This window comes from Haliaeetus leucocephalus, unplaced genomic scaffold (genome assembly GCF_000737465.1).
Source record: "Haliaeetus leucocephalus isolate CR32 unplaced genomic scaffold, Haliaeetus_leucocephalus-4.0 Scaffold417, whole genome shotgun sequence".
Lineage (NCBI taxonomy): Eukaryota > Metazoa > Chordata > Aves > Accipitriformes > Accipitridae > Haliaeetus > Haliaeetus leucocephalus.
The window spans coordinates 2,568,717-2,593,229 of NW_010972853.1; the positions used below are offsets into that span (position 1 = coordinate 2,568,717).

General features: G+C 36.2%; 1 protein-coding gene across 1 annotated transcript in view; it reads right to left on the reverse strand.

Moving 5' to 3' along the window:
• The window catches only part of GPHN (gephyrin), a 220,178-nt gene that overhangs the window by 130,747 nt on the left and 64,918 nt on the right, over positions 1-24,513 (reverse strand). Inside the window, exon 4 of the mRNA XM_010574278.1 lies at positions 19,993-20,085. Within this exon, the coding sequence (XP_010572580.1) occupies positions 19,993-20,085 (93 nt within the window). The remainder of the gene's footprint in view (positions 1-19,992; positions 20,086-24,513) is intronic.

Consider the following 24,513-nt stretch of genomic DNA (forward strand, 5'->3'; position numbering starts at 1 on the left):
CAACAATAAATTTCCTCAACAATAAGTTATCCATGAGTGCTAATGATGTGGGCCTGTAAAAACTCAACGGTTTTATAGTCCCAGAGTAGTGGAGATTAACTGACATTAGGCTAAAGTAAGCACCAATCACTATGTGTGGGATCACAGGACGAACTGGTGGTGGTTAGGTAGTAATCTGGTCAGTGCTGCCCCTGATGCATGTGTTTGTTCCTCCTCATGAAGTGACCATCCAGGCTTCTGTCAATTTTAATGTACAGTAAGAAACTCAGCCTGAGTCTGGTGAGCCTCTGTTTTGATATTCTTGTTGGGTCTTTTTGATGTTAAATACAGCTATGTGTGTCAGACACACATAGACACATGCTGAGAGCTCTCCCACACTTTTATAGAATTATTTTACATAAAATAAAACAAAATATTTCTACACATATTAGGGTGGCTTAGTCTATCGCCTTTCCCTCCTATCAGTGGTGAGCTTGCTACATATTCCTCCAATAACTGACCTGATTACATGTTCTTTTTCATTTTCTTCTCCCAACTCAAATCTACAAACAGCCGAAGGTGGATGAAACCCTGATTAATGTAGCCAACTAAAACCAAACTCTACAAGCTGGTGTATCTGCACGCACCAATAACGCATTTCCACTGACAATAATTCTGCAGCACAAGAATGCTGATTTGAAGTTTGCTTGCATTCTCAGTATATTGGCAGTGACTCTGCTGCCACCAAGATCCCAAACATCACAGAATGACTCTACAGAATTTTTCAGGGTGAGGAACAAAAGTGTCACAGCAATAACTGCTGTTAGATTAGATTAAATACAGACTCTGTTTTATCTACTTCCCCCCATATCCATGATTCCCTCTGCCCACAACTTGCCCCCTCCAAATTCCCTTGCTCTCTTCACTGGGATTCATCAAACTATTTATTGTAACCTAATGCCTATGGCATGAGACTCAGAGGTCAGGAGCTAATTCAATGTCCTTCTTGTTTATAAATCAATATCAGGAAACGATTCTATCAGTACAATTCCACTGTGTATATGACCGTAAAAACCAACTATCTGGTAGAGGTATCTCTGACAATACTCAATGACTTATACATGATCAAGCCATGAATATATTTAATTTTTAATAGTTGGAGTCCAATGACAGTTATTTTTTTAAACAAAGAATAACCTAAGTGTATAGTAGTTAACAAAGATTTCAGTGTTTATTCCAACTTTCCTTAAAAGAGCTTGTTTTCTTCAACTGAAATCAAACTAATCAAAAGATTTACTTCATAACACTCAGTTTCATTTTTATGTACAGCTTGCAAAACATTTTGGGGAGGATGCTTCACATTTTTATACACAATAAAGAAGCTGAAAATGTAAATGAATATACTAGAGAAAGCAACACTGTGGAATTTCTAACTTGTTCCTGCACCTCACTAGGTTTGTATCTAAGTTTTGAGCTAAATGTGGTTGCATTTGATTTACATAAACTTCATAGATCAGTGATTTGCCTGCCCCATTTGTGTAATAGAAATGTTACTGAAATTGATGCATCTGGGCAACCAAACCACGTGCATCTTCTAAATATCACTTCTAATATATATTAAGCATATAATAATTATTATTATTATTATTTAAATCCTGATTGCTAAACAAAGTTTTAAGATAGTAAATGTGTATAAAATATTTATGTCATACAAACTGATCTTAATTTTATGATACTGCCCACCCCCTTACACTGTCATAAAACCAGTAGAACAGTCATTTTCAGAAACAGTTAACCAAACAAAAAAAATGCTTACTAAATGCTTTTCTGCACTATGAGGAATGCATTTAGGCTCTATGAAGATGTGTGCAGCCCACCAGATGCAGTATGTTACAGCTGTATAATGGCTTCTGCTAAGCCAGTGTCAAAAGGCAGAGTATTTGCAAAGGTGGAGAGGTCAGGAGGATTAGCTTGTTAAAACAACAGCTGCAAACAAACCACTGCACTTGCTTACAAAGAAGGGTCAGGTGCCTACTTCCTTTTTCAGACCTCTTTTGCATATGCGAGCTGCTGTGCTTCCCACTTCAACTCCACTTCATGTAAGAATGAATCCCTTGCTGTTCAATAAAAGTACTACAGCTGAAGACTTGCTGGTAAAGGTAGTGACACCATTCTGCTATTACAAAAACACTGTTAAAGTTTTATCTATTGATCGTTATTATTCTTGTAAGTTTTCCCTCAGTTACTCCAAACTGCTTTATATTTAATATAAAATGTAAAACTCTATGCAATCCAGCACAACTTTTGCAAAATTCTTTAAAAATTTAAGAAGTGGAACAAAACCTTTTTGTTTCATTGTCTGAAAATCACAGAACCATAAAGCAGAAATGAGGGAAATGAGTATCAATAAGAATATCTACAATACCACAATAAGAGTATCAATAAGAATTCTACAATTAATGCAACCCTCAATGTAATGCGCTTTAACTAATGGTATAGTAACTAGGGAGCACTGTCTCATTAAAACAATACCCTGTACAGTGCTTCTGGTTATGTGTACTATCTTCTAGACTTTGTATCTATACCAACGGGGGGTCAGAGTACAGTTAGCTTCATTTCATACAAAACTAGTGCCAAACTTGGATTCTTTATACATAGGGGAGGAGGCGGGGGGGAGTATATTAAGCAATGAAGTCTAGAACTACGTAAGAGAAACAAACCTGTTACTTTTGCTTAGTTGTGATATTAGTATCACAGGAAAAGACACTATTCCTTAGAGATCCTCATCAGTACACACAAAGAATGAGGCCACCAGGTAGAAATGTATGTTGTTTTCTCTTAAGAACTTGCCCAGTCTCTTGGGCAGTGAAAAAACTGAAAGTTTTTATTTGCAGTTTCACTTCTCTAAATATTTTGCAATGCTTTAGCTCCAATGCATTTGCTACTGAGATTGAGATGTGGAACTCATTTCTTTTGAGAATGTTGTATGTCGTTTCCTATCATTTGCTACCTTCTGCCAAGAGCAAATATTGCATATGAAATATTTGTACTTCTAAAACTCCAGTCAGTTTCTGCCAGAGGTAAAGTAGCTCCTCCAAACAATTTCAGATCTCAAATCATCAATGTTGAAGATTAAAACCCCCCACTTTCCTAAAATACACCTTCTATACTACAAAGGATGGACTACTGAGTGATAATTTTTCAATAATATACCACGGCAATACTAGAATTACAAAAAGTACTTTACTTTCGCTTAAGATTCCCTTACACAGAATCTCTACTCCCTAAGTAAATGATAAAGCACCTCTAATAACAACAGCTTTAAAGTACTTCTGCCATAACCTAAAAGCTCAGAGAAAGGATTCTTTCACAAGATCCAGTGACACAATTCATGTGATCAGAGTCTGAACAGTTGTCAATCTAGGCACACACGAATGATGCCTTCATTGGAACTGAACAACTGAACAGATTTTGAAAGCCAAAGTGACCTACTGTGCATTCCGTCAAACAATTTCCTATACAGGATTATTTAACTCGTGGCACAAATCACATTTTTTTTTCTCCAAGATTGTCATGGAAACAATTGGATGAAAAGGTTTCTCAATGGGAAGATGAAAAGTACTTTGCTGAGACTGCTGCAGCACAGAGCACTGAAATGGAAGACAGCAAAATTCCTAATCTACACTGAATGAGGAGTATTAAATATATCAAGTTTATCTTTTCCTCTGGAATTTGATTTTACTATTTAATTAATGGTTTACAATACTTAACAATAATAGTTAACAATATAACAAAATCCAGTGTAAAACATTTTCCCTTTATTTCACTGTTCCTAAGATCTTTTCAATACATATTTCTGTATCCAAAACATCAGTTTCTTCCAGTTTTAGAAGACGTTACAGTATCTTTCATGCACTAGCTAAAACCAGTTCAATCATTTATTGACACTACTCGGCTGTGACAGAGTAATGCTTTCACATTAATGCAACTTTGCATTGTACAGACAAATTCTGTCAGTTTACTTCCTAACTGCCCAACTCTTAACTTCGAAACCCTGAAGTTCTTATAATGTAGGCACCTTTTCATTAATATAGATATAGCAACATAGGTATATAAACACCTCCCCTCACATACACTTCTGCTGTGCTTGAAGCAGCAGACCATGTTGTACAGAAAAATCTTGTTGCTTTTTAATAAAATTCACTCTGTCCAAACTTTTTCAGCAGATTGATTTTTATACTAGCAGCGTGTAAGTGGATCACTGAGAAAAGTGGTAGCTTTCAACGACTGGTTAGGCAGAAGAGATTCTTAGATAGGCACAGGGAACAAGTTAGTTCTTCCTCTGTGTAATTAAAATGCACACAGGACTGCACTCTTGCAATAAATGGTAAGCAGCTCACTACCACAGCAATGTGTTCACACTCAGGAGAACAGCAACTACAAACATCATAGCTCTAAGCAGCTTAACTTAAGTAAAAAATCAGACAGCAGTATTTCTATATAATGTATATGGATAATGGAAGACTAATTCAGAATAACATAGAAATCATATGCACCTAATGTTAGCTGCTCAATACTATGTGTCTGATTAAACGAATTAAATAAAACCCCCTTCATTTTAAAAAAGCTAACAAGGAAAAGAAATAAAGCCACAAAACATTTATGAGGAAAATATTAAGCTGTCTTAATGTGACAAGCTATTAATTCAGAAAAATCCACAAGTTCTAGCTAGGTTAGTAAATCCATCCTTGTTATGCTTAAAAAAGTCAAAAGAAAACTCTACTGTTACAGACTCCCCCTTGCCTGCAAAGAGCGATGATGAGTTGATAGCAGCTTCTCATTAAGATGCTGCAGGAAACAAAATCCCTAGGAGACAGACATCTAAAGGAACTTTGTGCCCTTCTCTGTTCTTCTCGTTCAGGAACCACCAATGCTGAACAGTAGAAATCAGTAAAACTTGCACGAATTGTAGAAGAGTTTGAGAGACATTGTGGTTTTAGGCCTTGCTCTTCATGGATTAATTCTATATACCACTGGATACATAAGCACGATTTGGTTTGAAAGGAAGAACTGGTCAGCTTGTAGAAAAAGTGGCAATAACCCAATCATTTTTGACTCTTCAGAAGGGAGCTGTAGCCCAAAAACTCAGACAAAGAAATGGCGCGATGTGTAGGTTTCATTCAGCTTTGAAATCTGCAAAATCTGCCACTTGAGTGATGGACATGATTGCAACACTACACAAAATAAAGCTTATTTCCTAAATACTACAATCTATCTGCAAAAAAGATTAGAAGAAAAAGCCTCATCAAGGTGTACAAATATTTCCTGAAAGCAAACAGTGAGGGTGGAAAAGATTATTTAGTATTGCTGTGATGTATTATGAGAGCAGTAAAGGACTAATCAAACAGACGTTTAGGTGCAGTCTCAGAAAAAATTTCTGAACCATGACATCTATCTGACTTCATCAAATTCCCAGGTGAAAGAAGCTCCAGTTTCAAACTCTAAAACCTGGCCGGGCAGAACAACAGAAAAATATACTGGGGGGAACAATTCTGCAAGTCATTGAAGGATGGATGACTGGGTTTTCTTCCATGTATAAACTCAGTGAATGTATCAGTTTAATTTACCAAGGAAATTCACTAACTTCAACCCATGGATATTATCTTAACAAGGAATCAGTTAAAACTGGACTATCAGTTAAAACCACGTAAACACCCTTTCCTAGCCTGTACTCCAAAGGACGTTTTAAGAAAAGGCAATGCAGAGGATGGAGTGTTTAAATCTTCCCAAATATATTAATCAGAATAAAAGAAAAAATCATGGGTTATAAATTCCAATGCTCAGAAGTAATCAATGTAAAAACAGTATCGTCTTGCTTCTTACATCTGCTTTGTGTATCTATCTCTGCATTTTTCCAACAAAAGCTATTTACCCACTAACTAAAGAGATAACAGTAGAGAGACACTGGAGCTTACTTGGAATCAATATACCTTCAAGCAAATTGTTACATGAGTTATGACAGCAAAAGCCTTCATCACTGATGACAATGCATAAACCAAAAGGCATGTATGTTCTTTAGCACAAAATGTATCATCTGAGGCAGTCTTGTCTAAAATTAGCAAAGTAATTTTTTCAAACTGGATCCAGAAGCAACATACAGACATAACAAAATCTGAATTCCAAGCTGATATGAGTCACTGTCAGACACATTATTCTTAAAAGAATGGAAAACTTCAACTGAAACTGAAAGCAGTGATTAAGTGGATCAGGGCAGTGGAACACCTTCTGGAAATCCCAAAGGTAGCAAAATAATTATATACCTGTCTTTCTTTTTGAGAGCAAAAGACCTGTCTATATTAGTTAGGAATTTGTTTTCTTTTCAGAAACAACTGAAGAAATTAGCTGCTTAGATGCTACAATACTGACTATCATCAGAAAGGATACCTTTAGAAAACAGAGAAGTATAAAGAAAGCAAACTGTAAAAATTTTAATGAAATTTAAATAGTGCATTGAAGTGAGAAGAGGATATATGAAAAACACTCTCCTGACAAATAATTTGTAGGATTTAGACACAGTAGTTCAGGAAATGACTATGAGAAATGTAACAAGTTTTTTTATCAAAGATAATAAGGAAGGAAAAGAGTCTAACGAGGAAATAAAACTGAGATACAATTAGGCTGGTAACAGGAAATTTAGTTATCCTGGAAAGGGGAACTATAGCTGGGAAGACTTGTAGCTCTTCATGACTCTTCCAGAAGCTAGTATTTTGTTGAAAAGCGCACAGGATAGACTAAAGAATACCTTAAAACAAAAAAACCAAACCAAAACAAAACAAATTAAAAAAAAATTAAAAAAAAAAAAGACACAATAATGTTGTATTTCATTGTTCCAGGGATTTGATAGATATGACGTTATTCCCAGGGCTTTGTGTGCAAATTTTTCATTGTTTCTTTAATGAAAATTTTACTCATTTATAAGACAAAAACTACAGTGTATTCTTTCAACTTAACACAGATTTTTTTTAACTGATTAAAATACTGTACCATAACTTGATCAGATGCAAGATGGAAAACTGATTTACCTGGATATTCTACAGTGAAGCTGTCTGAGACAGCACTGTACCAAGTCTCTGGTAGGTATAATTTTCAACCAAGAAAATTCCATACATTCAAGAAAAAGCATTGTGTTTATTTTCCTCCAGTTTCTGATGCTTTTTGGCATTTAAAGTTTATATAACCTGAATATCATTTGAAAACTAGCATTTTTTCTGATATAATATTGATTTTTTAAAACTATATTAAAAATAACTTATCTGATACATGGAAAAATGACTTATGGTTCTTGGGATAAGAAGTGAGTTCCAGCAGTGTCCTGCAGCCCTGCAATGCTAGACTGAATATATCTCCTCCCTTTCCAGCATCGGATGTCACTTCTCAAACAACAGTCTAGGGAAGCAGCAAAGTTAACACTGGGAATTAAAGCTTGGATAAAGTGAATTGCCACTGAGATCTGTTCTTGTCACCAGACCCCTCAACAGCGTGAAGCTGGTGGGAAGTGAGAGACTGCCAGCCTACTGTTTTTAAGAGTTTACAAAGTTGTGAAAAAAATATGCTTGGAGAAGCAAGGGAGGGTTGGAAAGGCTGAGAACAGAAAGGACAGGAGAGCCTAGGAGACCATAAGGGAGTAAAGGTGGACATTTGTGTCCTCCAGTTCGTCAAAGCAGAATATAAGTTTACTGAATTTCTAGAGGTTAATGTGAAAACTGGGAGAAGGTTCCTACTGGCTCTTACTCAGAACACTGCTGTACTGGGAGTCGTCCTCCACACGGGCAAGCTGGTGTCAGGAGCACGGGAGCAATGTGCTGCCCCACCGCCCCGATTCAACAGCTGGTCTTGCACAGGTGGAAGAGGCTACTGACTCAAGGGATGCTGCCCTGCCTGTATGAGTAGACATCATTTTGTGTATTTAGGGTATCTCTGAACATAGCAAAAGTAGTAATAACATACCTGGAGAGATTAAAAGCTAAAGTTAAAAGAATATAACATACAATTATTTTAAGTGTAGAAAGAATCTATTAAGAAATTACGACAGGGTTCATTATGACAGAATATTCTCTCCGGTTCCTAGTTGGTACTGGATTCAAAAGCATAATTTAAACCACACACACTCATAAACTAGAAACTGTAGCATGGCTAGGAAAAGAGAGGTCAAGTAAGTTGAATTAAAAGAAGGGGCAGGAAATTCTGCTTCTTACTCTAAGCTAAAACAATGATTTATTCCCTTACTATGGATCTTACAGATGTAGTCATTCCTTGTTCTTAATCTGTGAGGGAGTGATGAAAGGTTTCTGTAAACTGGCAATTGACCATTCTCCCAGTACAGAAAGAGTAGGAAGCAGCAACTAGGACACACTGCGGTTTGGTAATACTGTACTGATCCAATGGCTTTGTTAGATTAGCTGCAACCTTGTGTTTTAAATTAAAAGATTTGCAAAATTTCTTGTTTAGCTCCTTTGATCCACTGTGTTTACTGAACATAGCTCTACATTCAAACCTTAATCTTTCTGAGCCTCAGCAATGGGTTGTTTTTTTCCCCTGTTACTACCTACCTTCCATGGATTCTGCGAATTACCATAAGTAATTTTAGTGATGCATTTTAGTACTTAATTACTACCGAATTTAATATTGAATACAGTATTACTGAACAGTACCTACCAAATGAAGTGATGGAAGCAGACTAAATACAATTCAGCTTTTTTTTTTTTTTTGTAAGGAGGGAAAGGGTTTTGAGCAGTTCTATGAAAAAGCTGGATGCTGGTACTGAGATCAGTTTTTGCCTGGTATGTTGAACTGAATCAGATCATGAAGAAGCCAGACGGTATTTTTTCCCCATTCCTTGCAATTCTTCTTAATTTTTCAGACTTATGCATATTTAGAAATAAAATCTAGGCAGGTGGGCAGGACAATATGATAGAAATGCCAGGCATAAAAGCAAGTGGACAGGACAGCAAAAGAGCAAGTATCAGTGAGTAAGCAGACTCAAAGAGCAGCAGGGGGACACTATATTCAAGGATCAGGTGAAAAGGCAGGAGGAAAATGCCAGACATTCAGCAAGTCGATAAAGCAGTACCAAACAGTCAGCAGGTGTGCCAAGCAGCAGAAGAGCAATTCCGCAAAGTCAGCAGATGCACTCAGCAGGAAGGTGATGCCAGGCACTCGGAGCAGGAGACAGGGCAGCGGAAGGCCAATGCCCATGTGCAATCAGATCGAAAGGACAATAAGGAGGCGATACATGCCGTTCAACAGATGGACAGGGCAGTAGGTAGTCAGTGTCAAGCAATTAGCTGGTCAAGAGGCAATGCCAGACAGTCAGGCAAAGGGCCAAGATTTCAGGAGGACAACGCCACACAGCCAGCAGGTAGAGAGAATAAAAGAGAGTAGTGAATGCCAGGCAGTCCCCAGACAGGCAAGGCAGCAAAAGACCAAAGCCCATGAATAATCAGATGCGACTGTCAGCAAGGACAAAACATAAGCCTGCCAACCAATTGGCAGGGCAGCAGGGTGGCAGTGCTTTTTCAATAACTTAGGATACCATGAGTGAAACAGTCTCAAGAATCTAGATGCTCACCCTCTGGTAATATCATTAGATCAGAGTGAACCATGAAAATCCACAGGAGAATAGCACACAAATGGAAACAGCAGATGAGTCTGACCCTAGCACTTGGGGAGGCCATGGGACCTTCCTATAAAACAAAAATATGAGAATCCACAAGAAAATCAAACAAATGGGAAAAATGTGTCTAAAATCTGTTTCTGATGATGATTAAAAAAGCAAAAAAATACTAGCAAAGAATTAGTTTGGAAATGATTGGGTGGGATTGAAGATGTTGCTTACCCCTCTCTGGAGCCCACATAATGGGAATGTTGGGAATTTCTGCAGCAGAAAAACAGAAGAGAAAAGGGATTTCTGACTCCCAGTTCAAGGAAAGCATGTCAATTTAGGACTGGGTAATCTCTTTGGGCAAAAAATAAAAATTCAACTGAATCTTTGCCCATCCCCAGATACATGCCTTTATTGAGGTTTGCAAAAAACTTAAGAAGCCCACATCACTTTCATCTCATGACATCCCACCCTTATTCCCCAAAACCACACTTACCTCTAGCACAAGGTGTATAAGAGGGGAAAGGGGATGTTCTTGTGAGCTCATTCCCACATCCACTGCAAAATAGCTTGTGAAGATGAACAGGAGTACCCATTAGCCACTGCCGGCCATTTGTGAGATAAACTGAAGAAGTCATTAACTGTTACTCATCACTAGTGTAGACTGGTGTTTGAATTTGGCTTACATACACCCACATTCTAATGAAAAGAATTAGTCTTATGACTCTTCTGGGGTAACCCTCTTCTATGGCAAGAGTTGCAAAACTGCGAAACTTATCAACACCTTTTTTTACCTTGAATCTCCTCTTCTCTTTAACTTAAGCACTCTGTAATTAAACATGGTTGTTTTTTTAAACAAATTAAACCATGTTTCAGAAATCTTAGCTGCTGCTCTATTTCAGAAACATGTAAGGAACTCTGGTATATAAGAACTGAGAAAATCCCAGCAGTAATAAAATCCAGTAATTTAACTCATTTGTCATTTCAGTCATGAGTCTTTTTATTCAGTAAGTATCTTCCTAGCAACTAAAAGTCAACTGACCAAGAATCAAACCTTACTATTTCTGTCCTCTTAGAAGTCCACATCGTGTGTGTACTTATCTGCCTGTGCTTTAACTGCTTAGTGGTAACACTGAAAACCTACATGTCACTTTGATAAGGCAATAATATGCAACAAGAAGGCAACTCTTCCCTCTCCTGCAAACTGTAGAGAACCTTAGACACAATAAAGGAATCATTAGTTCTGCTGTGCACTGCTGAATTAGGATTTGGAAAGGTCACAGAGACAGAATCCATATGCACTTGCCATGTACTCATTCACAACAAAGCTTTTAAGGAATACAGTAGTAACAGGCTAAGCTGACAGAACATACTGATCCTCTGGGGTATCAGCCACTCATTCTCCTTCTAGCTGAGCAAGGCACAGGAATAATAGAGGTTAACATAACTTCAAATTTAGAAATTGGGGTGATAGAACAGGAACTTCTTCCATACCCAAACTTTCCTGTATCAAACACTACTATTTGGGCTTAGAACAAAATGACAGGAAATTTAGGCAGAGGAGACCAAGAGATTTCCACCATATGATTTGTAATGGCATAAACCAACCAGGAATAGCACACACTGGCTGAACCAGAGCAGGTATTAATACTGTAGAGTACTTAGAGTATGCATTGGCAGCTTTATAAAATCCTGTAATTTTGTGGCCAGCAGCAACTACAGTTAGCTGCACCACATCAAGAACAAAATTGCTAGCACTTCCTCTCCAAAGGGAGATCTTTCAAGGCTCAATGAAAATGAACTATGACAAACTGATCTCAGCGAACCATAAGAAAATGTTTATTTGTGCAGGAAAAGATGGACTTTTAAAATCTATTGAAAGTATAGATGTCAATAATAAATAATCAATAGTAAATCATGCACCTCACTATTAATTTGGGTATTCTCATTACAAAAGAATTGGGGAGAAGAATATATGCATGAAGTGACAAGAAACTAAAATATGGTCTAAATTAAGATTAAAAAGTAATTATTTTCTTGTCCGTAACTGATAAGACTTTCATGCCTGAGTGTGACAATAGTCATTTTGGTTTTCTATTCTGGTACTCACACTGAGTCAACATTTTGCTGAAGCTTCACTGCTCCATGTGGTAGCAATTAGCAGAAGCAGGCAAAAGACTAGTTACAATCCTAAGAATAACTGCTGAAGCCAGCTGCTTTCCAAGACCCTTCTAGTTTCTTTCCACTTAGTGGCTGGAAAAGCTCCTACACAGCAGGCAAGGAGCAAATGAAAAATTCTCTACTCTTTAATAAGTATTAGTTTTAATGATCAACTATTTTAATAGTGAGTCACTTTGCTATTCTGGTGTGCTTATGTCAAAAGGACTAGCTCGCTCAATTTTTGATACATCTTAAATCCAAACCAGTATTTGCCCTCTAGTTATAATTTCTTTAAGCTGCCTTCACAGAGAAGTCTTCCTAACGTGTCTATACACTTTTTTTGTTAATTTTCTCCGTATTAAGCTTTTATTAAACTCTTTGTAATAGACCATGACCTGAAAAAAATTACACATTAAGGGCAAGAATTGCATTATTCCAGGCCTGACAATATTTTCAAGATTATTTTGCCTTAACCTGATGTTTAATTTTGTTCAATACCCTATTATCTGCTGTAAAGACATGTTTTAATGGAAACTATTTTTAGAAATGCCTAAGAGGAAAAAAATTCCAAAAGTTCCAAATTGAAAATTTCATTATGCAGAAGTCCTATGGCAGGCATATTTTTCTCTCCCAGTTACAGAAAGGACTGAAAGATCTATCCACTGTTGCGGCTACACTGCTAATAGGAGCCAAGCCAGTTAATTTAAACTAACAGAGATGTCCATATGAGCTATGGTCCCTACAGTGAAAACACAGCTAAAAGGCACCAGTAATACCAACAGGAGAACCTTTTCTTTACTCCAATAAAAAGTAAATTATAATCATATTGTTCTTCTGGGTGTATTTTTGAAAGTATTTGGGATCACTGGGATATGAACCATTTGTCCACCCATAGGATATGCTGAGTCTTCTTCCAACTTCCATTCTGAAATTACCTTGGAATAAAAAACTTAATTGCAAAATTTAAGATAAAAAAGTGAGATTTCCTGGCTCATTGCTATGGCTTAGCTTCTCATTCTATGAAACATTCAAATCCCTTACCGCTGTTTTACTACTGTTTTCTTCTTTTCAACAGAGCTCACAAATGTTTCATACATGTTTGAAAGAGAAAACGGAACTTCTATTTACTATTTGAGAGTATTAAGGAAAGCTAAAATAAAGCAAATAAAAGTTGATTCTCAAATGGGCAAAAATACCCAATTGCTTAACAGGAATTCTATTAGTATTATCTTTTGGATATGAAGGTCAGATGACTTTACACAGAAGGTTAATACATTAGTTAAAGAATTTAAAAGATATTTGCCCCAGCATCCTCAGCCAATATTATCAGAGTTTTGCATTTCCAAAAAAGAGTCAGAGAAGCAATTCATGTAATCCTTTTGGATGCAGGAAACAAAACTGCTTATTTATTAATTTCAGGATCCATTTGATTCAAACTATCTTCTCATTTAACGTATACAGAACATAAGGCTACAATAGGCTATCATCTAGTTTGGTCTTCCGCACAGGATAACTCATTAAACATCATCCATGACTTCTGCATGGAACTTGAGTTTTATAAGCCACCTCTCCCACAATCAATTGCTTTTGATTTGACAGAATTAAAATGGAGAATACAGCTCTTCTTTAGGGAATTTGTGTGATTAATCTCTCATTGTTAAACAAAGAAACCAACCCAAACACATAGAAAACTGCCATTATGATGATTTTCTTATTCGACTTTTCTGGTTTGAGCTTCCTATTACCAGCTATTGTTAAAATTGTCTTTAGTAGACTAAGCAAGCTGTTGGTACCTTACATTATTATTTCCCAAAGAAAGTACAGGTAAAAACCAGTGTTCTTGATGATAAACTAAACAGACTGAGTTGTGTAACTCTCACAGAAAGCATCTCCCTAGCCATCAATTTTTTTTTGACCTTTTTCTGTATCCACTGTGACATTTGAAGCTTTTTAAAAAGGGAATGTCAGAAAAACATGCAGCTTTCCATTTTAGACACGTCAGTCCCATATACAGAGACAAAAGTATGCTCTGTATTCCTATTCCTTTTTTTCCCTCCCATCTTTATACTTCTCTGTGTTGGGAAATCTAGACAGAAACAAGTTGAGACACATAGATTCTTTTAATCCAGTATCTCAGCTGGATACACAGAGAAACACGTTCAACACTGCTGTTTATGTAGCAGAATATCAAGAATTTACCAAGCCCTCTTTATTTATCAAAATAAGCATTCTTCAGGAAGGAGCTCTCTGCGTATATTTCCTCCTTATTTTGTTTTGGGTTTTTTTTGGGGGGCGGTGAGGGGCGTCTTTTCTCTTTTTGTGTAACCTCTGATATTCAAGTAAATGGAGCTGAAATGGGATCTGGCTTCCTTCCCTCTCACATTTCTCACTATAGCTGTCCTGGCAGCTTGCAGGTGTTTCCATGCAGTGACTGAAGTTGATAGCACAACCAAGCTCTTCATGATGCTGGTGTGTTACCAAGTTTTTCTGAGAGTGCACGTCTTAGCACTTCATAAGTCAGCTAAATCGGTTTGGAATTTCCCAAGACACAGGTACTTCTGTAACCTGACAGTGTACTGTGCAGTGCAAATAATCTGTATACTGTTGCTTCTCCAAGAAACTCGTAATAGTTGTTTAGTGAAAAGTGTTCTGCAACTAAATATATCAATTCTGCTGTAATAACATGCCTTCCAAATACAAGATTTAAAATCTAATTATAGAATTTTTAACTAAATGAATAAGGCACATAAATATATTTGGATTTTTATAACACTAAATACAGTGTTTCAAATAATACATTTTATTGAAAAATTAAAGCAAACTGGATAAAGACCTAATCATATAAACTAGGAACTGTCTGGAGGACTAAGAAAAAGGTAATGGTACCTTCTAGAGTTGCTGATAAACATTTAACAGAGTACCACAGAGTTTGGAAGAAGCCTGTCAGAGAGCAGTCTATCCCATTTAAGCATAGCTGCTGCCTAGATGCACCTGGCAAGGTTTCATAATTCAGACCCTTTAGGAGCAAGCTGGGTTGGAAACATAATTTTCTAAGAAATATGGAGAACAATAGTTCTCAAAAGGTCTGATGGTGAGTTAGAGGATCAGACATCATACATACACAGCACACTTCATTATGCAATAGCTCTACACAGAAATCAAACTTCATGGGGAGTGAGACCTCCAATAAGAGACATGGAAAACTTCAGTCTTAAAACAGACTACAAAAATAAATGCTGGAAAAGGTTATTAAATTGCAGCATACCTTGAATATTGAAGGGTGAAAAACCAAAACAACAGCCTGGGTAATTAGAAGTTGGACAATTTCATAGTATCCCTACCACAAAACGACTAATGTGAGATGAAGAGTTCATTCTTCCTCACTATGGAGCCATCCTGAAGTGACAGTTTGTAAAATAAAATTAGTTTCTTTTGGCCCAGTGACAACACTGAGATTTTTTGGTATGGCACTATGAGTTGAATACTGCTGAAGAAGAGAAGTACTCCCATATCCACAATGAACAATACTAGAAATCACGCTGCTCTGGAAAGGCACTATTTGAACCAGGGAGGACAAAAAAACCTACATACTATTTCTAGTTTAAATTATTTCCTATTAAATGGAAATTGTTATTTGAAATGTCTCTGTGGATTTGGGTTAATCTGGGGGGAACACGTGTGGCTGTGAGAGTATGGCTATAACATGACATAACCTGTTGTGTCACAAGCATCTTATTTCATTAACGAAGTTGAAGGGGAAGCAAACAAACAGACAGAACATATGAAAATTAAAAATAATAGGGATTAGGAGGGTTGCCAACGCTACTTGGGACAGAGAAATGGAAGGATACAGACATTAAAATAGTCTTTGGAAATAAAATGGAATTTGAAGAAAAACTCACACTGAATTCTAAGGAGAAACGTGGGAAACAGCAACAGTGAAAGATGCCTTAGGGAACTGGGAAAAGCCAGGTGATAGAAAATCTACAGTTGGTAATGATTATAAAAATACTGGTGCAGTTTTGAACCGAATATACAAAGAATTTCTATCACAGCAGAATAGAGACTTTCTTCTCTCCAAACAGGGCTTTTGTGTGGCTAGGTTTGGAGTATTTTGCTCATTCTGAGCATGCTTTTTTTCAGAAAAATACTGACAAATAGGAGGGAGTTCCAGAGAACAACGATTTCTTTTCATGAACTACAGAACTTTGATGAAAGAATAAACAAATATGCATATATTGTCAGATTAAATTAAAAGAAGTGTGTTTCTAAATACATTTAAAACCAGTCTATAAATATTGAAGAATATAATTAGCAAGAACCAAAAGGAGCATTCATAATTTTTCCAGAGCATTGGAAAAGGAAGAAGACTGCAAGGAAACATCTGTCTGGTTTTACATGATGGAAGAGAGCTCTTCTATGCTTCTTCTAAAGTCTTATCTTAAAATTTCAGGGCTGACAATTATCTGCAGTGTGGCTGAACTATTTGTGAATACACATAGCAACACAGCTCAAGGATGTCTAGCATCATTTGAGGTACAATAAGCTGACTTCTATTGGTATTATCTAAGTACATAAAGTTAGTCTTGTAGCAGGGCAAACAAGACTTGCGAGCCACACTAGAGATGAAGGATAAGAAAACAGCTCAAAGACTTTGTTAGGGGGCAGAAAAGTGAATTTTTTGGATGTACAATTTTGCAAAAGAATAAATGTAAATATAGAGAAGACAGAAGATAGAAAACTGCGCAGAGCACCTGTATACATGAGATTTTTGCTTTCCCCTTTATACTGACCAACAGCAATAGAGAAAATACATTTCTATCTCAGAAGGATACCTAGTGATTGATAAAAATGCTGCCACATTATTTAAATATTTTCACAAAAGAGAATGTATATTATCGTTAACATTCTGTAAGAACTGTAACTGTCTACCACTCAAGTACTGTAGTTCCAAGGAAAAATGTTTGCATCTGGAAATATAAAACAAAAGTTCCCTAAATAACTTAACTTGGGCCATATGTAAAGCCCTGATCTCTGTCCAGCAACAAACACTTTTTAAATCAACAAGCAGACTGTATGAGCATTTCCAGTATGGATTTAAAGACTACCCCCATAAATTATAGGCAAAATAAGATTGTAAAAAAAATGTGGTTGTATCTACAAAATTAAGCCTACACTTTGGCTTTAGTCCAAATGCAAACTACTACCAACTGCCATAATAGATGAAGAACTACAGCATTCAGTAATAAAATCTACATCACGGTTTCCTTCAAAGTCAACCATCCATTGGGTGAATTTTGGTTTTTAAATATCCACATGCATTTAATCACTTCTAGTCGTGTAGATAGGAAGTGAAGGATATTCACACTGCTTAATTCAGTTGACCTTTACCCCTCAAAATGTGACTCATAGCAACTAACTCAAAAGCCTCTCCCCACCGACTAGGCCAAAGTTATAAATTTAGGGAGCAGAGATAGGTAAGGAAAATCAGATATTGCAAATATTCCTAAAATTCCATTATATGAAAAAAAGTCATTACACATCATTGAAACAACTGCAATAACTTGGTATGACTCTGATATAGTGTTCAAAAGGCAAAGTGAATGGGGAAACTGAGTAATTTTTTTTTAAACTTAATAAAAAATTTCTGAAGTTTCAAGAAGTTATTTTTAATAGATACATTATGCTAGGCACTTAATTTCAATTTAATTAATAATTACAAAATTCAATTAACATTAATTCTTTGGGCTGTAAATACTCTCAGGAACTAAGTTTATTTTGTACAGTACAATAGCAATTATGTATCTATGCTCAGAAAAGAAAGCAGAAAAACTTGTCTTCTAGTTGAAAGTACAGGAGAATTAAGGAGAAGTAGGACTGAATCATTCCAGCTGAAATATGACCCAAGGGACCACTCTCCCTACTCTCAGGAAAAATGCTAAAATGTCTTCCAGTATCAGATTCAATTATTACCAGTTTTAACATTATGTCTTAAAGATGACATCTCAATAGCACAATGTCATCATGATCACATTGTTTCATTATGAGTTCAGTAATGAGAGGAGAGCATGCTGGACGAACACCATACACGGAAGAGATTAAAACCAATTCCTACATCAATCCAAGTTTTCCTGAAGGCTTGCTATTGCATATTTCATGTTGATATAATGAATTTTCCATTTTGAATTGGCTCTCCCATTGACCCAAAAGACATAAAATATGGGGCCAAAGCTTAGGCTTTTTTGTATGTTTTTACTATGACACATACCGGCAAACTAATTTTCTTCCCTTAAAAACATTTGTTTGAATGAATGATCTAATAAACCCTATCATAAGAACAAACCTTATGATTGCCACTTCGTAATAAAAACTGGGATTCGATCTCTCCACTGTGATTTAAGTTTAGTTTTGCAAGTTAATCCAACTTAAATGAGTGAAAAGTGAATAAATACTGTCCTATATAAATTCTTTCAAAGTATGGGAATAATTTGACAGTCAGAACACTTAATTCTATTATAACCAGCTGAAGTCTTGCATACTATTACGTTTAAAAACAAGGCATTTTTTCTTTAGTACAAGTTATTAATGATTTTTATATCAATGTGTTTTTATTATATAGTCTAAAGACACTTCAACAACTCAGATAATTTTTAAAATGGCTCACTGTAACATCAAAACTAATCAAACAAATCATCACCAACTGTCTTAATTAGTTTGAGTACAAGCAATGAAGCAACGTAAGGAAAATACTAGGTGTTCATGTACAGAGTTCTCATTTGTTTATTTCTTGTCCCAAATGCTGCTTGAGAATCTGTGGCTAATTTTTGGCACTAGCTGCAATGCTTCCTCTGGCACTACTGCCTAGCCTCGACCCTGCATAAAGGTAATAAATCAGGAAAACTGAAGCAGAAGTTCAGCCCTCCTTTTACACAGTGCTGGGAATACAATCTTCAAAACCATTAAGTTAGTTTGCAAGTAAGAGACCAATTCAGCCAACGCACTTTTCAATTTTGTGTTGCTTTAGCACAGTGAATGATCTGCAAATTCAGTTCCACTAGCTAGCACACTGTGGTCACCTTATACTGTCCCCATTTTCTGATACACAGACCCTCAGGTTTTAGTTACCCAAGTTTTCTAGTATATAATCTAAAAACATCAGAAGTAACATACAGGAGCATTTTCTTTATATGTTTGTTTAGTTACACAAATGTTATGCAACAAATTAAAAAATATTTTTAGATTCCTAATGGAAAAAAGTTAAACTGCAGCCGTGGTTGACAGAACACATTTGTAAGTAAAAAGCATTGTAGGAATGTTGTAATGAACTCAAATCAACTCTAAGCAATTGAAAACTTATATGAGTACTTAAGAGAAATCTAAATATGTGAAATTATAAACACTTCAGGCACTCAATCTTAATTCTGCCCTTTAGTGAACATAAGCAAACCAAAAAAAGTATGTGATTTTAAAAGTTCATATTAATCTAATTTGGAACCATAAATACCAAAATACTTCAACATCAATCACACAGTCATTTCATATGACAACTCATGGCCATGAGGTTATTAGGTTAAGCTTCCTCTTGGTTTTTTTCCTTACCTTAGCTCCTTATAAGTGGAATGTAACCAGATTTCCTGTGCAACATTTACTGGTGCAGGTTACCTCCACCTCTGTACCTGTTTAGCTTTTTTTGACAATGTGGTGTCAAGCAAATCAATAGCAGCTTTGCACAGAATTTTTTCCCCCTACTATCTGCCTCACACTCTAACCTATAATGCAGTAGTTATCAATGCAGTAGCCTGCAAGGGACAATTAAAGGATCTCTCTTATCCCATTTTTTCTTGTGCAGGACACAAAAAAAGCCAAACAAATTTTTGCTTAGCAGTGTTGTACTGCAGTGGTAAGGAAAATTACGCCCAAAAGCCATTAGAATTTTGTTTTTTAGGGGGACTGGAAATCCATTACACTATGCCACATTTTAGTTTGAAAATCGTTTTGGGTCAGACCCCAAGGTTAAACTAATTCTCTTGTGCTATATTCTCTACTGCTTTTTCTGCTTCCAGGCTGTGTATCACCTGACCTGTCCAGAGATACTGCAAAGTAAAGTTACAGAGGAAATATCACCCCCCTCCCCCAGACTCATACATGTCTACACCAAAGGGCAGATTTTTCTTATTCCAGGACTATCTCACCTCTGGAGTGACATCTCGTGGTGCAAACCCTGTTCCTCCAGTTGTTAAAATCAAATTAAGCTCCTTTTCATCACACCAATCTATCAGCGTCTCCTGAAAGAGAACATGAATCCTGTCAGATCTAACAAGTAATACGTGGGATACAGTTATCTCAGAAAACACCTGAAGACTTGAAATGTCTTAAAAACAGAGATGCACACAATAAATACAGGGAATTGTAAAATCACTCATAGCTTTTTTAACAAAGATTTTAAAACACTATTTATAACCAACATATAACAGAATAATTCAAGTATCCATCATAGTATTTTTAGAAATGGAAACTGAAATTCTGTTCTCCATCTCTTGACCTGAAACGGAAAACAAGAATTCACAGTTATTCATTTATACCACTGTTTATTTTGAGATATAAATATAATACTTTGACACATATTAATAGAGTATGCCCATTTCAGTAACTTTGGTTTCTGCACTCCACTTTTTAATTGCCTGAAAAAAGCAAGAACCACATATTTGTAAGCTTATCTACTAAAAGATGCAATAATACACTTCACACAGCAACACAAAAGATTATCTATAATCATCTTTTCTACATTCCCTATAACATCTCAGTAGGACTGTGTATACCAATTCCAAGGCTGGACTAAGAAAGCTTAATAAATCTGTCATGTAAATTCAGTGACCTACAATACTGGGCAACTCATGATACTAGAGAAGTGTTCAATTTGATTTGCATTCATTTTTCAAGTAACATTTTAAACTAGTTTTCAAACTGTGACAAAAATTTGACATAAGCAGAAAATTTATTTAGTCTCAATATGATTATATCACTTATCCTTCACACTCTGCTGTGGGCTAGCACAACAACAGAATGTCTGCTTGGAGCTCACAATCAGCTGTGTTACATGAAGTACACTCATGTATTACACAGTAAAGTAACCATCTGCAGAAATCAGTCAGATCAATTACTTAGCTATCCTTATTCTAGCAAAGAAACCTCATTATCTGAAAAAGTTTAGGGCACATTTATGTTTCTGGAGTATTATATTGAGGAGGAATGAACTGTTTTGGTGACTGTTGGCTAGAAGCTTATTATTTACCATAAAATTAGAGCTGAGCAATATACTGATTAAAGAAAGCTTAAAATATTGTTGATGGTCATAAAACTGTCCAGAACATTTTAAAAAGTACTACCAATTTAGACTAATTCTCAGGTGTATGTTCTGCAGGCTTAGCACTGCTATGTAACTTCCAGTTAAGAGAAAGCTCATATACAGCCTCTTCCAAATTGCAGGTAGAATAAACTTGTGTCTGCCTGCAAGTCCCATCATGCAAATGTACCCAAGGATCACTTAAGTGGCAAAGCCAAAGGTTCTGCTTTTATTTCTCCTTTCTTTACTCATTTCTTCCCCTTCCCCTTTTGTGTTATCTCTTGTCTTTATTAAAATCATATTCATCTTTTTACTCTATCCCTTTGGAGGATGGCACTCTACTTATTGGGGCTGTAAATTACCAGAAGTTTCTGGTTATACAGACATTTCGAATAAGCTCAAGAAAACAACACACATACTGTCTCAGATCCGTACATAGATGAACTATTAAGTTTGACTTAACATTTTGAAAAAATATGAATTACGGTAGTAAAAAGTATTTTAAGTCTTAAAAATGTTTGCTTCAATAACATAGATATGCATCAGAAAAATTATTTTAGAGGTGGCACCTCTATTTTATCATGTAGAAACATATTTATCTTGACTTTGAACAGCTACAAATTTCAGAGAATACTTGAGAGAAGTTCAGTGTAAAAATGGTGTGTGGCAAAGTTAGAGTTAATATTGTATATATTTTAAAAATTATTACATCAAGAAAAATTTGTCCGTATAAAACAAGAGGGAGAGATTTTGTGGGTTTTTTTCTAATGAAGCATTTATCTTCAGATAAAATAAACCCCACCAAACTCCAACTGGTTTTATAGAGAAAAAAAATCCTTCCTCTGTTCTCATTTTGCTACAGTTCAATAATACTTCAGTTAACAGGGAAAAAATGTCATGTGATAGCCTAGAAAAACATAAAGAAATCAGTATACACCCTAACGCTTCAAATAAACTGAGCAATAATTAAATGCCTATTACTGCTATTCCATCAGTATATTTAGGCAGACATATAATTCTCTATCAAGTTCTAGTTATAGTAAAGGAACATAAGCTTTCAGTAAGAAGACCTTTAACTATGAGGCAGTAAGTTTGGGTTTCATTATATTTTAGAAGTGTAAATTCTACCACTTAGACCTTTCAAACCCATGGAAAAATATCTGAGACTGATATTCAGCTTATTTACTTTCTCTCTATCCCACAAAACTCTATACCATAAAACTCACTGACATTTTAAGTATCTAAAAAAACGAAGCACCACCCTGATCAGCTGAGGACAAAAGGCTACTCATATTCACTTTGCTGCTGCCAGCAGCCCAGCTAGATTCTCCACTGGCTTTGCACAGAACTGAATTTTCTGTGTCTTCAAATGAGAATTCCTCTAGGCCTAGGACCTAATATTTGGCTTTACTGACTTTACTGGCAAATTTATTATATAACATTTCAACTAGAGAAAATTTCATTAAATAATTTTTGTGCATCTTTCTCCTCTTGTATTGTTTCATTGCTGATAAGCTTTCAAGATAAAATGAGACTAGTTCAACAGGTTATGTAAATCACTGTCATTCCATTCAAATCAACAGAATTATGCTGATGGATACAAAATACATTATCTGGCTCTGAAAACAGTACTCTAAAATTACTACCAAATTTTAAAAAGCCAGAACAAAACTACAGACCTGCAGAAAAAAAACCCAACCAACCAACAAATAGCTTGATATTTTTAACAATTAATATCCTAAAATAGGCTTTATCAGTTATTTTCTAGTGTCAAGGTAGACAAGGAGAAATGAAGTCATTACAGTCAGTTCCTCTAGACACATTTTTACTTCAAAAGCACTCAACTGTGATTCTAACCTGTTCAGATTTCACTGAAGTCCTAGAACAATTACATTATGTTTTTCTGCTGCACAGAAATAAAATGTCAGCCCAGTTGTCTCTTTACGTTTTGGATTAGATCTGGTGCCCTGTCCTCTCTACTTATTTATTTGTATTTTCTCTTTTAAATACATATAAATTTAGCTCATTTAAATATGAAATCCTTGGGTCTAACATAAAATTTATTTCCATCTGTTGCTCCAAAGAGCTCGTTTCAGTCAGCTCCCTCTCTCTCCCAACTTGAAACTACTTGTTGGACTTCCTATGCACTGCCCAATCTTGAAATTTTTTCAGTTGTAACACTGCTCATAAAAACTTTGCTTAAGATCTGTTTGAATTTTCTCATGACCAGTGCTGGTTTCACCAGTGCAGAAAAATCTTGCCTCATTCATTCTCTTAGTTCTTAGTCTTTCATATATAAATTCATTGATTTTAAGGCCAATAAAGATCATTAACTCAGGGAAATAATTCCTACAGTGTGTGGCACAGTGCAGAGACCCTATGTTTACTGCAGATACATACTTGCAAATTCATACAGGCACCTTCGCATTAAGATACACTAAGTCCAAAACCTGTACAGATGTATTCTATTGGCACTGCACCTAAGCAATGCTACCTGACATTTCAGTCAGTGAATGGCTAACACTAACAGATCTATTTCCTTCTGTGGAGGTAATTTAAACATCTCAATGTTCGAGATGCGAAACTGCCATTAGTCTAAGTTGTAATGGGCAAGTCACAGAATTTTGGTCAGTTCCTCCTGTATTTAAAACAAATTCTAGAACTCAAGCATCTCTTCACATAACCACCCAGCCTTGATATGAAGGATTCAAGACAGAGAAAATACATCATAATTTAATTTGGTAGGGTTTTCCAGCAGCTATTTATGTTTAGCATTAAGTGGTGTGTTTCTAGTAACTGTTTCTTACTAAACATTTGTCCTGGTTTCAGCTGGGATAGAGTTAACTGTCTTCCTAGTAGCTGGTACAGTGCTATGTTTTGAGTTCAGTATGTGAAGAATGTTGATAACACTGATGTTTTCAGTTGTTGCTAAGTAGTGTTTAGTCTAAAGTCAAGGATTTTCCAGCTTCTCATGCCCAGCCAGCGAGAAAGCTGAAGGGGAACGAGAAGTTGGCACAGGACACAGCCAGGGCAGCTGACCCAAACTGGCCAACAGTGTATTCCATACCATGGGACGTCCCATCTAGTTTAGGAACCGGGGGGAGTGGGGGCAGGGAATCGCCACTCGGGGACTGGCTGGGTGTCGATCAGTGGGTGGTGAGCAATTGCCCTGCGCATCATTTGTACATTCCAATCCTTTTATTATTGCTGTTGTCATTTTATTAGTGATATCATTATCATTATTAGTTTCTTCTTTTCTGTTCTATTAAACTGTTCTTATCTCAACCCACGAATTTTACTTCTTTTCCCGATTTTCTCCCCCATCCCAATGGGGGGGGGGGGGGGGGGGGGGGGGGGCGGGGGGGGGGGG